This window comes from Octodon degus, unplaced genomic scaffold (genome assembly GCF_000260255.1).
Source record: "Octodon degus isolate 3935 unplaced genomic scaffold, OctDeg1.0 scaffold00049, whole genome shotgun sequence".
Classification (NCBI taxonomy): Eukaryota; Metazoa; Chordata; class Mammalia; order Rodentia; family Octodontidae; genus Octodon; species Octodon degus.
Window position 1 is genome coordinate 13,222,976 of NW_004524625.1, and position 14,966 is coordinate 13,237,941.

Consider the following 14,966-nt stretch of genomic DNA (forward strand, 5'->3'; position numbering starts at 1 on the left):
AAAAAAACCCCCATATACGTAATATCTTCAATGAAACACTGACAAACCAAACTTAACAACACATTGAAAAGATCATTTATTATAATCCCTGGCTTTATCCCTGGAATGCATGAATGTTTCAATATATTAAAATTAGTTAATCTGATTCACTGTATGAGCAGAATAAAGGAAAAAACCCAGCACTACATGGTTATCACAATAAATGTAGAAAGTACATTTGAGAACTTTTAATATTCTCTCATGATGAGAATGTCAAAAAATTAGGGACAGAAGGAATGTTCAACACTAAAAACACCATATGCCCAGCCTACAACCAACAGCATCCTCAGTATTGAACTACTGAGCGCTTTTCCTGTATGGCCGGGAATAAGACAGATATGCCCATTTTACTGCTTATTACGGTCCGGATCGTACGTGGCTCCTAAGAAACACGCACTAAGGACTGGTCACAGTGTGCGGTGTCCTTGGGCAGCGGTAGGGCATTTAGGGCGCGGGGCCTACTGGGAGGAAATAGGCTATTGGCAGCACGCCTTCGCAGAGCACTTTTGGACCCTGCCCCTGCTCTCTGCCTCTCAGCTGTCATGACATGGACAGGCTTCCTCTGCCATGCGCTCCTGCCACGAGGCACTGCCTCGCCCCAGGCCCAAAGCAACGGAGCTAACTGAATATCGCTGAAACTTTGGAAACCGTGAAACAAAATAAACCTTTCCTCCTTTTAAGTTAATTTTCTTAGGTATTTTGTCACAGAATGGAAAGCAGACTAACACATTACCTACATTTCAAATAGTATTGGGAGTCCTAGCCAGAGCAAGTAGGAAAGAGAAAGAAAGAAAAATAAAGCCATCCAAATAGGAAAGGAAATGAAATTATTTCTCATTGTTGACAATACAATTATATATAAAACCCTAAAGACTCCACCAAAAAACTATTAAAATGGATCTATGACTTTAGTAAAGTTACAGGATTCAAAGTAGGTAACACAGATACCAGATTATTTTGCGTAGTATGGACTATGCAAAACTGATCTAACAATTAAGCATTAACTGTATCTTTTTTTCATTTAATGCATTTGGTACAGGGTCTCACTACACTGTAGTAATCCTCCTGTTTTCAGCCTCATAATCCCCAGGGATTATAGGTGTGCGTCACCCTGCCTGGGCTCCATCACTGGCTGCGTGCTCCCTGGATGCAGCGCCCGGCGTGGCATGTAGGACCAGGGATTAGACCCTGGTCTCTGCACTTGTCAAAGCAGGGGCTTAGTCTGCTTAGCTGTCTTGCCAGCTCTGTTTCTTTCAATAAACCAAGAGACATTATTATTACAATTATCTCAGCTGTCTTGTATGTAAGAACTGCTTTGAGGATAACAATATGTAATATAACTATTGTTAATTTCCTATCATCTTGTTTTGAAATTCTCTATCATTTTCATCTTTTTCTTATTTTTTATTCTCTTTAAAATAAAAAAACAAAATAGGTATATATGGTCAATAACATGTCTACTGTTAAGCATGAATTGTGCAATACAGAATTTAAGAAAATATGTCACTTACTGATACATTTTAAAAACAGTATCTTTCACCAAGGAGATAAAAGTTATATACTGAAAACTATAACCATTAAAAGGCCGAAGATGACACAAACAAGTGTAATACCTGGTATATTTAGTACATTATCAATAAACAAAGTTATTTTTACTGTCACTATTCTGTAGGACTACTTATATCCCAGGCTTATCATCAGAAGAGGAGTGTGACAAGTAAGGCTCAAAGACAAGTCGACTTTTTATAAATTGTGTGTCTCTGAGCTGTGTTCACAGTGTTACTGCTTTGACTCAATCTGAATAGTTCGGGTCTGTACAATTAAACTCTTTCAGCTTGATAATCAGCATCCTTTATGTATTTATCAAGGTAATTATTCTAACCAGAGCCTTACTTCTCTGTGCTCTATTACTACTTGAATTCAAACTTGCTGTGCTTTCTTAGACTAGAAAGAATTTTCTCTGCTCCTCAACGTGGGTTAAACCCACTCCTAACCCTATGCAAACCAAAGATGGTCACTCTAGCATCCTCTATTCTTTCAATCCTAAAAATGTTACCATGACAACTTTACATCTCTGTCCCTCCGCTTGGTTGCACATGAGAGGCGCAGACTGGATCAGCCAAGGCCCAGCCTGTACCGGCAGGCAAGCACAAATCTCTTCGACCTCATTTGTGGTGACTGGGCATTAGTACAACCTTCCAGAACTGGGCTTCTGCATGTACCAGTCACGATCTCATTTCACTCTGGTTACTTATTTCCTCCTGATTTTCTGGGCCTTGATTTAGGGATAAAGCTATTTTGCAAATAATGGAGAAAATATCTTGTTTAATTCTTCTGATAACATAGGAGCTCTATAACTATTTTTACTTCCCCATCTTAGCTTTGAAATCTATGCAAATCTACCTGACAATCCTTAAAGGAAGGAAGCCACTTTTTACAGTAGTGTTAAAAACCATTTAAAATGAGAATTCTAGGCAAAATTAGTTGTAAGTCTCTGTCTTTAAGTAAGGAGATATTGACAATACAAATTTACTCCTCTAGGATTCTACTAAAGTCACTGGGAAAATAAGATTCCAAATTTCTTCTATTTCCCTACTGATTACTTCATCCATCCTTCCTTCTAACAAGGGCCTGCGCTAAGTGTCGCATAATCATCAGTGAGCAAACAAGTTCATCCCACTGGAATTTTACAGTGCAGTAGTGGACAAGGTCTTGGAAAGCAAGCAGAAAGCTCCAAATCTTAGGTTCAATTATTTCTCTTACGATTGTACTCTTTGGGGAGTCACTGGACCTCTTGAATTATCTATTTCCTCCTGTGAAAGGGGTTATCCTGTTTTATGGGGCAGTTGGGAAGACTGTATTTAAATTCACTCTCAAACCTTGGCATGCTAGAAGTATGAATGATAATTGTGAATTAAATTTGATGCAGATAGTGGCGGAAGTGCCTGTCTCTGCACCACAGACTGGAGTAAAGCGATTTGGAGCAAGTCAGAAGACTGGAGTTTTAGTCTTACCAGTTCCACCAAGTCGTACCCCAGCTGGGAAGGGTGTCACTTCCTCTCTCCACCTTGGTTTGAGCTGGTTGATTTATAATTCTGTGATCTCCCAATAATGCTGCACTGAGCGACAGACCTGAAGAAATGCAGAACTCAGGGTTCTGTTGAGAATGAAGTAACTGCATTTCTTCAAAGGCAAGCTCCCACCTAAAGTTTCACTTAGCCAATATTAGAACCAACCAGGAAGCTGCCTGGGAGCAGGCCACAGGACCACACAGGTAACTCTACCCCTGACTAGAGAATGCCACACGCTGTGTAGGGGGCATTTAAAATAGAGGCCGCTAATACCCTGACTGCAGCTCAAGGGAATAGCATGGGAGCAGAATCTCCATGAAATGCATTGAGCTGTTCTTGCTGTGATCCTACAAGGCCCTCCCTCTGCAGGAATGAAGAGCCCAGATGAGTCCTGGCTTTCTTTCTGAGCTCATTAACCAAACACCTTGGCTTGGTGCTTGCAATTCAGAGCCCCACTTTACTCGGAATCACCGCAAGGGACCCACACATGGACTCCTGCAGTCCTGCTGCTAATTCCACTTAGTCTAGGGATATATTTGCTTTGTTATTGCTGTTGTAGGCAGAGGAGGATGGGTTTGTTTGTGAGAATGCATGATCCAGAAATGCTTGGTTTTAACAATGTAAGACTAGAGGGAATTTCATTACAGAGAGAGGAAGGTCTTGAAACACAACAGACTCTCAGGACCTTTCAAATGGCTGATTTGCTTTCTGCCCACCCTGCCCTCCCTCCCCTCCCCTGGTCAGCGGAGCAAGCTCCTGTGTGTCCTGCAATGGTGGGCTGGTGCGGAGCAGAGTCCTCGGTCCTGCGGTCGGATGCTCAGTCACCGGAGAGAAGAGGCTCACGAAATGAAGGGCCTAACTGGGAGCGGATAAGGGTGAACACTCGGAACCTGAGAGTCAGCTGTGCTGCTCTCTACCACACAGCAGATATAAGGGCCTTCCGGTTAGCTCTCAGCACCTCAGGGTCGTCTTCATGTAAACTGGACTAATAATATTACCTAGCAGGAGTTCCAGGAGCTGAAGGGAGGACAGCACGTGGAAGGGGACCTCATGCATGGGCAGCATCAGTAGGTGTGAGCTACTACGTTAGATCAGAGGTGATCTGAGCAGCCCATCAGGGAGGGGCACTGCTTCCAGCTGCAGCTAATAGATGCTTCTGACGCAGTAGGCTCAAGAGAAAAAATTTACCTCCTACACAAAAAGTTCAGAGGTCTGTAGCTGCAGGATTTATGTAGTGGTCCAACAATATAACCCAAAATCCGCCCCTCCGCGTTCCCACTTTGCCATCACTGGCGCCACACTCTGGGTCCTGTGGCTGTTCCTTGGTGCTCCAAGGATGCTGCTCCAGACATCTGGGCAGATACGGTAACATCCGGGGAGCTTGAAGGGCTTTCTTCTAATGAAAAAATCCTTTCCACAAGTCTACAATCAGCACCAGACAAATATGGCTGCCTTAGGTGAATGCAGACTCACGGCTTGGTGCCGGAAGGGCCAAGTCTCTGTGAAAACACAGTGATTATTTGGAGGAAGCAAGAAGCTGGAGGAGTTCACTTCTCTCGTCTACACCACTCATCCTTTTTCTCTAGTCTTTCCACTTCATCCCCTCTAGGAAACTTTAGCCAAGGCTGACTACCCACCCTCGGGCAAGTGCCCTGGGGCTTATTTCTGTGTACAGTATCCCAGACAGGCTCTTCCGCATTCGTACCTTTCTGTCTCTCTCCATTTCAAGAAGGCTTTTCTTTCTTTCTTTCTTTCTTTCTTTCTTTCTTTCTTTCTTTTTTTAGTACAGGGGATCAAACTCAGGACCTTGTATTTCCTGGCACATGCTTGCCCTGCTGAGCTAGCTCCCTGGCCCAGTCTCTCCATTTCAACCACTACTTATCCTTCCTAAATTCTAATCCCTGTTGGCTTATGAAACGCTAGTTGAAGAGCTGCTAAGAGGCCAGCTCAGAGATGAAGCTTTTACTGTCATTACTGGGGCTCATGGGGACTTTAAGGGAATGACTATAGACACGAGGGACTTAGGCCAGAGCACACATCCAATGGTGGACTCGGGGGCCAGCTGGCAGCAGGGCTCTGACTGTAGCAAGACAACTTCTGTTTCCTTCACGGAATGCTCATTGGGTGTGATGGTGCATATTTGCAATCCCAGCCCTCAGGAGGCTGAGGCAGGAGGATCACTGTGAATTCAAGTCCAGCCTGGGCTGCATAGTGAGTTCAAGGCCAGCCTAAGTTACAAAGCAAACCAGAAAAACAGTTCTCCGACTGTTATCTTTTCTGCCTCCTCTAGCCCAGAGCTTGTAAAAACCTTGCAGTGCAGTTTCCCTTCTAAAGCTACACTTTGTTTTTGTTTTGACTAAATGACGGTTGGTGCATTTTGTATGTTAACAGACTGAAGTCATCTAGAAAAGATTGACTCAATTGCTGTTTGTTTCTAGTGTTTCCTTCCCTGAGCAAAGAAATTCTCCCACATCCTTTTGATCAACAGGACTGGGATTGCTGGGGACAGGGAAAGAAAAAGAGCCCGACAAAAAACACACCTATAATATTCAAATGACGGAACTAAACAAAAAAGGGGATACAGATGAATGTCCATTTTGCATCTGTGTATCCAAAGTGGTTGGGATAGATATAGAGTTACATTCTCTTCATGAATAGAGGGATTTGTTCTAATAGTGTTTGTAAATAGGATATCATGTCCGCATCTTGTACAGCAATTAACCACTAGGAAGAGAGTATGCAATGTGTTAATTATTGAAAACTGTCCTACCAATTTGATTTGAAACTGTCTCATTGCTATATGTCTCTCAGTAAAATTAAGGAAAAAAGAAAAAAAAAGAAAGATCATTTTAATTGCTAGGGAAATCTGCCCTCAGCTAAAGAAGTGAGACTCAGAACAACCTGTTCTATTTAATAAAGTTCATTTGTTCCCACCCCGAGTAAGGAAAATGTCATCTTGCTATCTTCACAGGGCTGCTTCAAGCCGCTCTTTCAGGTGCCAAAGTCTCAGGAAGGTCACGTGCAGTTAAGGACAAACCCACTTTTTAAAATTTATACCTCAGACCTTCCTATAAAATGGAACAAATCAACTCCCTAGGCGATTGAAATCTATCTAATTTAGATACAAAATGGAACGCTCCTTTTCTCCTCCACCACTGTTTGCCTAAGTGTTTTAGCAAAATAAAGTCCAAGAATAATAATTTTCCTTACTCCATGTGACAGTCACGGCAAACAACAGCTGGACAAGCTCCTGCTTCGGAAGCCCCCGCAGGCCACCTTCCTCAGAGGCATTACAGCACCATCTCCCAAGCCTAGCACCGCCCAGTCAGGACTCACTCTGAATTGCCCAGCTGTTGGGTCTGGGAAAGTGACTATGTGTGAATCAGCCAAAAGGACACTTCTACAGATACGGCTACAAGCTTTTCTTTTGTTTGTTTTGTCAGAAAATTAAGTGTGTGTCATTTATGATTTCATTTTTCTCCTAAATGCCAGGAACCTTAGAGGCCAATCTATAGCCACAGGACTTTAATCTGCTCCAAAATTTAGAGACCACAAGAGTTAGAGCCCCTGTGATTACTAGTGAAATCCTTCTGTTTGCTAAAGAAGGAAACTGAAGCCTAGAAAAGGGGTGGGATTTAGAGAAGATTACATGGCTAGTTGGGGACAAGGACTGGAACTAGAACCTGTATCTTGCGACTCTAGGTTCTCTCCACTAACACGGAGCGGGGCCTAGAAGCATGTGCTCCTGCTTCTTCAGACAGTTTCTAACGCATTTTTCAGGGAGCCACTTTCCCTGTCCTTTGATCCAGTGGCTCTAGGAATGTGGTCCTTGTATCAGTGGCATTGCCATCACCTGGCCTTGTCAGGCGTGCGAATCCTGCAGTCCTGTCTCCACTTGCTCAGTCTGTGGTTCAGAAAGGCCTTGGAGCAAGTGCTTTAGGGATTCAGTGCACGCGGAGCACAGAGACCCTCTGCTTTAATCCGCCAGCCCCACCCAGCCTACTCATAAGGGAATCAGAACTAATCAGAGCCATCTGATTTGAGGCTGTTTTCCACTTTGGCTTTTCCAGTTTCCAAGAGGAGGTTATCTTCAGCTACTCTTGGAGAGAGGGTGTACTGTGAACTGTGAACAGGAACTAGTGGGGAACGCTGGCATGAGCAGAGGCAGCTCCTGGGATCAGCCGCTCTCTGCCCGTTTTCCTTTCCTCTCTTCCATCTGCCTCAATCTTTCTGAACACACTCACTCCTTTACTTCCTGCTCTTTTTTTTCTCTTCCTTTATCACTGTCATTTACCTGTGGTATACTATGACATGACTCTAAAATCTAAATCACAGGATCCTTCTTTGCTTTCATTTCTCTTCTCAATTGAAAAATTCTTTTTATATAACTTTTCTTACGTCTCAGCTCACAGTCCTGAAGAACCCACCTGGTCCACTTCATCTTTTGAGCAAGGCCACACCAGTCACATGCTTGACAAAATGACCAGTCACCCTCAAGGGTGATGTTTGTTCCACCCCCAATCAATACTGACGTCGGATAAGTGGGCATCACAAGTGGGTCATTCCACGGGGAGGCAGGATGAAGCAAGCACAGCATGGGAGAAGGGTGGCCCTGTGTAGTGGCAGGAGCTTAAGAGGATATGCTAGGAAAGGAGGGGATGACGAACGTGAAACCCTCCTCGCTCCAACAGAGTGGCCAACGAGGCATGAGCGAACGTGGCTTGTTGAGGGCTCAGGGGGAGAGGAAACCTCTATGATATTATAGTGCTCCGAATCTCCATGTGTACTTCAGGCTGGGGTGGCCCAGGACACGTGGAATGTAGGCCATCAGCTCCTTAAAGGTCATGGCAATAGGGAGTGGAAGAAAATTCAGCCATCACCCGACTCGACTCAGGGGCTCTCAGCCCAGCTGGCCACTCAAGTCCCCTGGGGAGCCCTGGAACGCTAGAGCTCCTTGGGCTCTGCCTTGGGGATGTTGATCAACTGCTCCCCCATACTTGTAATGCGCAGCAGCGACTGACAGTCACTGCTCCAGCACAGCGCTCTTAGTTTCACAGATGAGGAACCAGGCTGAGTCACACAATGTGAGCTCGCTCACTTCGGGATCTCAGTTCAGACCCGTTACAGACTTTGGGTTATTCCATCACAAACCATCAAATCTTGTAGAGATGGCAGAAGCCACGCAGACTACACTACCACTGCCTAGTGGGCAAGGTGACTTCCTGGTCAGAAAGGGCGCGGTAAAGGCAGAACCCAGACCTCCTGACTCCTCCTTGTCCTCTTCCCTTTGCTCACAGCTGAGGACTAAGGCAGCCAGAAGACGTCAACCCGACCCCGCTGTGGATCGCACGCTTGTTCTCCTCAAGGCAGTACTGTTTTTCCAGCAGCTCCACTGAAGCAGTTTAGCAGGAGAGTCTGGGTGGCCATGCAGGTGTATAGGAAAAGGAGCAGGGCTTTGGTGTCCTGAGGGTAGGCGGGAGGCAGATTGGATGACGCTAATCCTTGTTTTCTGCCTGCTTTCCAGTTGTGCTGTGTGTGAGTGAGAGAGAGAGAGAGAGAGAGTGTGTGTGTGTGTGTGTGTGTGTAACAATCTGGGTAGGAACGCAGATTGTGCTGTGCTCAGAGGCGGTGTGGCCTACATGTCAGGGGTCTTCCCATTGCTGAGTAAGGTTGTCTTTGTTTTCCAGAGTGACTTTGATAGAGAAGTTGTCATTCATCGTTCCTGTGTATGACTAAAGTGGGCTCTGGTGGGCACTGCATGAAGAGGAATGTGATTCCTAGCCCAGGGGTCTCTTTGTAAGTGGGGGTATATGTGTGTAGGATTGTATGCGGGGTTGTGAGGCGGGCATATGGGTGTGTACATGCATGTATGTGTATATGGGAGATGAGTGTGTATAAAGGTGTGTAGTTGGGGATGTATGTGTGTATATTTGGGGATGTACGTGGTTATATATGTGTGGGCATGTCTGTGTATGTGGGATGTATGTATGTATGTAGTGTGTGTTCACGGATGTATGTGTGTGGGGGGTGTAATGTGTGTGTACATGGGTGTATACGTGGGGGTGAATGTGGGTGTGTATATGGAGTGTATATGGGGGTGTATGTGGGTTGTACATAGGTGTGTATGTGGTGGTGTATGGGATGTGGTGGTGTATGTGGGGGTGTAGGGTGTATGGGATGTGTACGTGGTGGTATATGGGTGTGTGTGGGGTATATGTGGGGGCATGTGGGGAGGATGTGGGTGTGTATGTGGGGTATATATGGGTGTATATGTGGGGGTATACGTGGAGGCATATGGGGTGTACGTTATGTTGTATGGTTGTGCATGGGGTGTATGTGGGGCATGTGGGGTGTCTGTGAGGGTATATGGGCTGTTGGGGTGTATGTGGGGTGTATGTGCATAGTGGTAGGGGAGATGGCCCAAGATAAAAATGTTCCAGTGCTAGAATGGGGCTCACCAGAGCTACCGAGCAAGGAGCAGGAAAACACAGAGATGAGTATGAGACTTCCCCACACCTTTTACGGGGATTGAGGTGAGGGAGAAGGGATGAAAGGGTCACACCCCTTTAAGCTAGAAGGGACTTCACAATAGGAAGCCATGTTTGCGTGTATTTAGCTTGTCTGACCTTCATCATCCCAGGAAGTGGACAGTTTCCAGGGAGCAGGAGAAGCCAGGCTCCAGGGACACACAGTTGTGAGTCAGAGAGCTGACCCACTTCTTCTGGGCTGGAGCCCAACTTCTCTGGTCACCACAGCCTGCTGCCCCTCCCAAGTGGTATGTGTGTGTGTGTGCGCGCGCACGTGTGCACGTGTGTGTGTGTGTTTAGTCATGTCCCTCTGTGAAGATCCCTCACACAAGGGAGATTATGTGAAGGCGATAATCCAGGATTCACCTCTGAGGCTCTGTGTTTACCAACATCTCCTGAAGCTGGGCTGCAGATGAAAACACCCACGGAATGGGCCATGGGTCAGCTATGTCTTAGGCAAATAAGCCTTAGCGTTCTTTTTGGTAGAATGACAAGCACCCCGTGCACTGTCGTAGAGCTCAGACACCATGTACGCTAAATGCCCAGCCTGGGACCCACCAGGAACACTGCAAGCAGTCAACAAGTGGCAGCTGTTAATATCTGTGTACCGTGACAGGTCTGTAAGCAAAAGCCTTCCTCTTTACAGATAAGAAAGGAGCAGCTTGGGTAGGGCCAAGGGCTGCTAGAGTTGTCAAAATCTAAATAAGTTTTTAGATATTTTCTACAGAGCTCTGCCTTTAGAAATCCTATTCTCATTCCTCCCCAGCCCTTCTCATTCTTCACAACTTGTTCTCCAATTTCTCGCATTCCTGGTACTTGCTAATGGACACGCAAGTTAATCATAAGGACAGAACCAACCAGACACAGGGGTATTCAGGGGACCGAGAGACCTCAGTAGGCCTGCAGTTCACATTCATGGAGGGGAGAATGAAGCAGATGCCAGCCTGGGGGTGACGGGTCAGGCAGCTCATGGCTCAGAGATGGCTAAGTTAGGCAGAGGCTGACAGGGGCTTAGAAGGGGACTGGGCCCCAGACAGAACAGAAATGAAGCAATCTGGGCTTGTGGCTGAGGACTGATTTGATAGAAACTAGGTCTCAAGATGGAGATGGGTAGGTGCACAAGCCTCATCAGAGACAAACAACTGCAAGCTATACCAGCGTCAGGGGCTCCAGAAGCCCAAGCAATGTGACAAACACATAAAAACAACACAATAAACACTGGGACAGATGAGAAGAACATGGGACTCCCTGCCCCTTCCAGAAATGCCTTTGATTTTCTCCACAGCTTTTTCTATTACACCAATATCAGGTAAGTGACTGCACCTGCTGGGTGCAGTTTGAGTCAAGAAAATCTGTGATGTGATTTACTAAAAACCCCTTAGACCAGTGATGTTCTGTGTTTCAGACCTTTTAATGATACAAACAGTCACTGTGATAGGTTTACTGAAAGTTTGTCACCACTGTCCCAAACAGAGAACCTCAGTGCCAACCCACTTTCAGGACCTCTCTGCTTTTCAGGAGTTTTCTCTTCATAAAACTTTTCCACTTTTGACTACCTTTGTTCTTACGTACATTCTTCAGCACGGTGGGATAAGAACTGGCACTCTGCAGACTATCCTCTGGCCAAATCTTTAGTCAGACTCCCGAGGACTTTCTGACTAAGGCAGAGCTGGGCTTTCCCCTCCGTCCCTCCACGGTCCATGATGAGCAAAGTTCTTGCTAAGTCACTGAGCAAGTGTCCATCACCCTTGCTATCTGACCACCTCGAAGTCTAGTCCCAGTGCTTGCTTTTAGCAATAATCCTTTCAAGTCAGCTTAGCCCAAAGTTCCTAGTAGTTGATGTTTCTTCTTACTAACATTCCAACCCTACAGCCATCCTGCCCCTTGGTTATAAACTCCCACTTGGCCCTGCTGGAGTTTGAGTCCTCCCTCCTCCCTCATTGCAAGTCTGTGGCTACGCTCCTCCTCCCCAGGATTAAGTCTGCATGTGATCTTCAATAAGTACCACGGATAAATTTTTTTACTGTCTGCATCACTCCTACAGGTTGGACCTTACTGAATCTGGCATTGTTGGGTCCATCGTCATATGGAGTCTAAGAAGACAGGGGAGGTGAGGACTGGGCTGGTTTTGACCAGCATTCACAGACCAGACACTTCACTGGCTCGCTCTCTGAATCGCCTTCTGAGCTGAACTCTGTCCTGCCCTCTACTCAGCCCTAGCTCTGGCTTTCACTTCTCCAAGTGACACACCCGTGACCTCTGTGGCATCTCGGTGAGCCAATCCATGAGGTGCATGGAGAAGATGCCTGGGACAGGCAGAGAAGAGTTGGGGGTGGAGTCCAGGAGAGTCCAAGGCTTTGCACTGTGCCTAACTGCACAGGACCCTCAAGTGCCCTGAGATACTCCGACATCGTCTTCCAGGTGGGGAGCCCATGTGGAGCCCTCGCACATTAGGCTCGATTTTAGTATCAGCTGGGCCTCATTATCTTTCGTGGGAGGCCAGGCCCTTGCACAAAGCTTCCCTGTTCTCAGGAACCTGGCAGGAATGTCGATCATTGCAGAAACCGAGAGGGCCTGGCTCTCTTCCTTTTGGCTTTGGGGCTGTCCTTTCTTCAGATGCTAATCCATAAAGCCATTGCAAGCCAGGCCAGAAGCAGCTCAGGGTGAGGGTGGAGTGCAAACCCTTATCTCCCTCAGGAGCAAGGCAGGTGTGGACTCAACACCTGGAGAGAAGCCAGCTGGAAATGGAGCCTCGGCTCAGAATGTCATACGTCAAATAATGTAATTAGATGATCGCCTGAAGAAGGCTTTGCACAAAACATGTGCTGGACAGCTGTCCTGAGAGTGTGAGGGACTGATCCGAGAAGTCAGTTTGGATGGCCTGAGGCTGCTTGCCTCACCCAGCTGCAGGGCCTGTGACTGAGTAGTAGATCAACCCTTTCCTGGCTCTGGAAATGGTATCCAGCATCCCTACCTCAGATTCCTGGGCAGTCAAACATTCCTGGAAGTGTCATGGTGCCCGCCCTAACTGCAGTCCAGTGCACACAGTAGTGAACTGTCAGAAGCAGCAGAGTGCAGCAGGTCTACACCCTGGTTCAGACTAGATGAGCTGAGCCCTGGCTTCCATGGCTGTAAACTGTGTGACATTGGGTAAGGATCTGTGATCATTCAATAAGATATGTAAAGATTTTAAGAGGATACTTGGCCTTTCCAGTCATGAGGATTTCCTACTGGCTTCCGCTCATCTGTAGGTCCCTAGCTAGAGGAGACATGCTTGCTTCCCACACTGCCTGCCCAGCGTCTGTACTGCCCTCTCTACCTCCACCCAGAGGTGCCCTGCTTCTCCTGGTGCAGGTGGTAGGGAGGGCTCTTTTCACCTAACAGACCCACACACAGGTGAGAACCACGAGTGTGGCCTTTACAGAAGTCTGAAATAGTGTGCATTACATCAATCCCCTTGGTGGTGTGAAGGTGACCCAGGATGTCCTCCCTGTTAGGTGGAGCCTCTTGTCTGTCCTACCCAGCCCTTCTACATTCCTGTTTCACTGTCATGGCGTCCTAGCGGCCATGAGTCGGGCAGGAGAAGGTGGGTACGCTTTGCTCACTGCAGGCAAATGCTTTGTCTCCAGGTTCGCTTTTCATGGCCCAGCTCAAGTGAACAAGTGTCAGAGACACATGGTTATCTGTGCTCCACACAATGCATTATTGAGAATCACTCATTTTTAATTTATATACAAATATAATATTAATAATACATCTCTACACTGTCCATATTCTAGCACAGGCTAATAATGATCAGTTGGTAGTGTTTCCTATCTATAACACCCTCAGGCAGCTCTTTTATCATTAGCCAAAACAATGTATTTATAATTACTAGGCACTTCACACCTAGGACACCTTGAAAATCTTATTATTCTTTTTAAAAAAATATATATTCTGAGTACGTTTTGAGAAAAACCAAGTGGTTTACTTAGAAAACTGTCTCCAAATTGTTTAGCCTCTGGAAGAAAATGCAGAGCCAAGTGTTTGCCCAGGAAAATGACATTTAGGTGGAATCTGAACGATGTCCAATGAAGGCACGCTGGCTCTTTGAGGCGGACGAGGAAGCTGCGCTCTGGTATCCAACGCACCCTTATTCATGGTCTGAACTGCAGGAGCGCTGCCTGCATCTTGGACATGACTAGCACGGGGGTGTGACCAAGGTCGGGGGTAGGTAGAGGGTGTGAGAACAGCTTGCACTATTTTTCAGGCCAATTCTGAGCTACTAGCTGGGGACTTATTACCTGGAGGCGGAGGAGCTTGATATCCCCTTGCTGGGTTCCCTCTGTCATTTCTCTGTTGGTGGAATCATTTTCCTGAGCAAGTGCGTGACCTCAGATGCCCCTCAGGAGCTAGCTGCTTAGGGTCCCAGGAAGCAAGGCCCCTGGAGGTAAGGTACCGCCCCCTGCGGAGGCTTCCGCTTCAGCCCTCGCCCGGGTCCACTCACCGTGGCCTTCGGAAGGTCAGGCCGTAGTGCTGGCAGGCCAGCCCCACCGTGGGCGTGTACACGATCGGCATGAACTTCTCCACGTCCGACGTCAGTACGCGGTAGAAGAGCTTCTCATTCCGGTCTTGAAGCGTCATGAGAATTATGTACCTTGGAGAAGGACAGAAGCAGTGAGCTGATCTTAGGGACCTGACACCACGGCACAGAGCGGTGGCTGCAGCTCCAGCAGCACACCAAGGAGCCAAGCAAGCATCGAGGGCATGTTGACGTAAGCCGGCCCAAACCTGTGAAATGTCCAAGTACGGGCTGCCCTATGGTGCTTATTATCACACGAGTGTGAGCGCTCACTTAAGGCTTCCAAGGACTTGCCAGCGAGGTACTATAATCCATGCTGCTTTAGAGACAAAGGGACAACTGTACAGGTGGGCGTATGGACTCACCCCAGGTTTCACGCAGCCCCTACACCGTCTGCCTCGAGAGTCTGTGCTCCCAACCAGTTTGTAAGTCACTGTATCATTAGGGTGAAGCCGGGGCCAGGAAAGTGCTAGGCAAATGCGTGCAGCACGGACCGGCCTTTTCTATCACCCAGGGAGGTCTTGGTCCCAGAACGAGCGCACAAGGGGCTGAGTGGAAAGCTGCACAGCGCAGGCTCCAAAAATAACGTTTCCGGAAGCCTGAAATCACATCGCAGGGAAAGGACACTTCTATTCACCTCCGAAATACGCAAAAAACCTCGGAGAAAGAAAGACAGGCACTGAAATTCACAGTGAAGTGTGAGGGCTGAATCGCCACCTTTTTGGACAACAGTTTGGGGGCCAGAGTGGGGGCACCTGAGGCCTTGGT

The 14,966-nt window shown here is 47.0% G+C and overlaps 1 protein-coding gene across 2 annotated transcripts in view; it reads right to left on the bottom strand.

The window, feature by feature from the left end:
• Me3 (malic enzyme 3) overlaps window positions 1-14,966 on the bottom strand; it is a 167,545-nt gene that overhangs the window by 117,924 nt on the left and 34,655 nt on the right. For both annotated transcript variants that reach the window (XM_004632571.3, XM_023716686.1), the window contains exon 3: window positions 14,124-14,273. In XM_004632571.3, coding sequence (XP_004632628.1) covers window positions 14,124-14,273 — 150 coding nt within the window. The remainder of the gene's footprint in view (window positions 1-14,123; window positions 14,274-14,966) is intronic.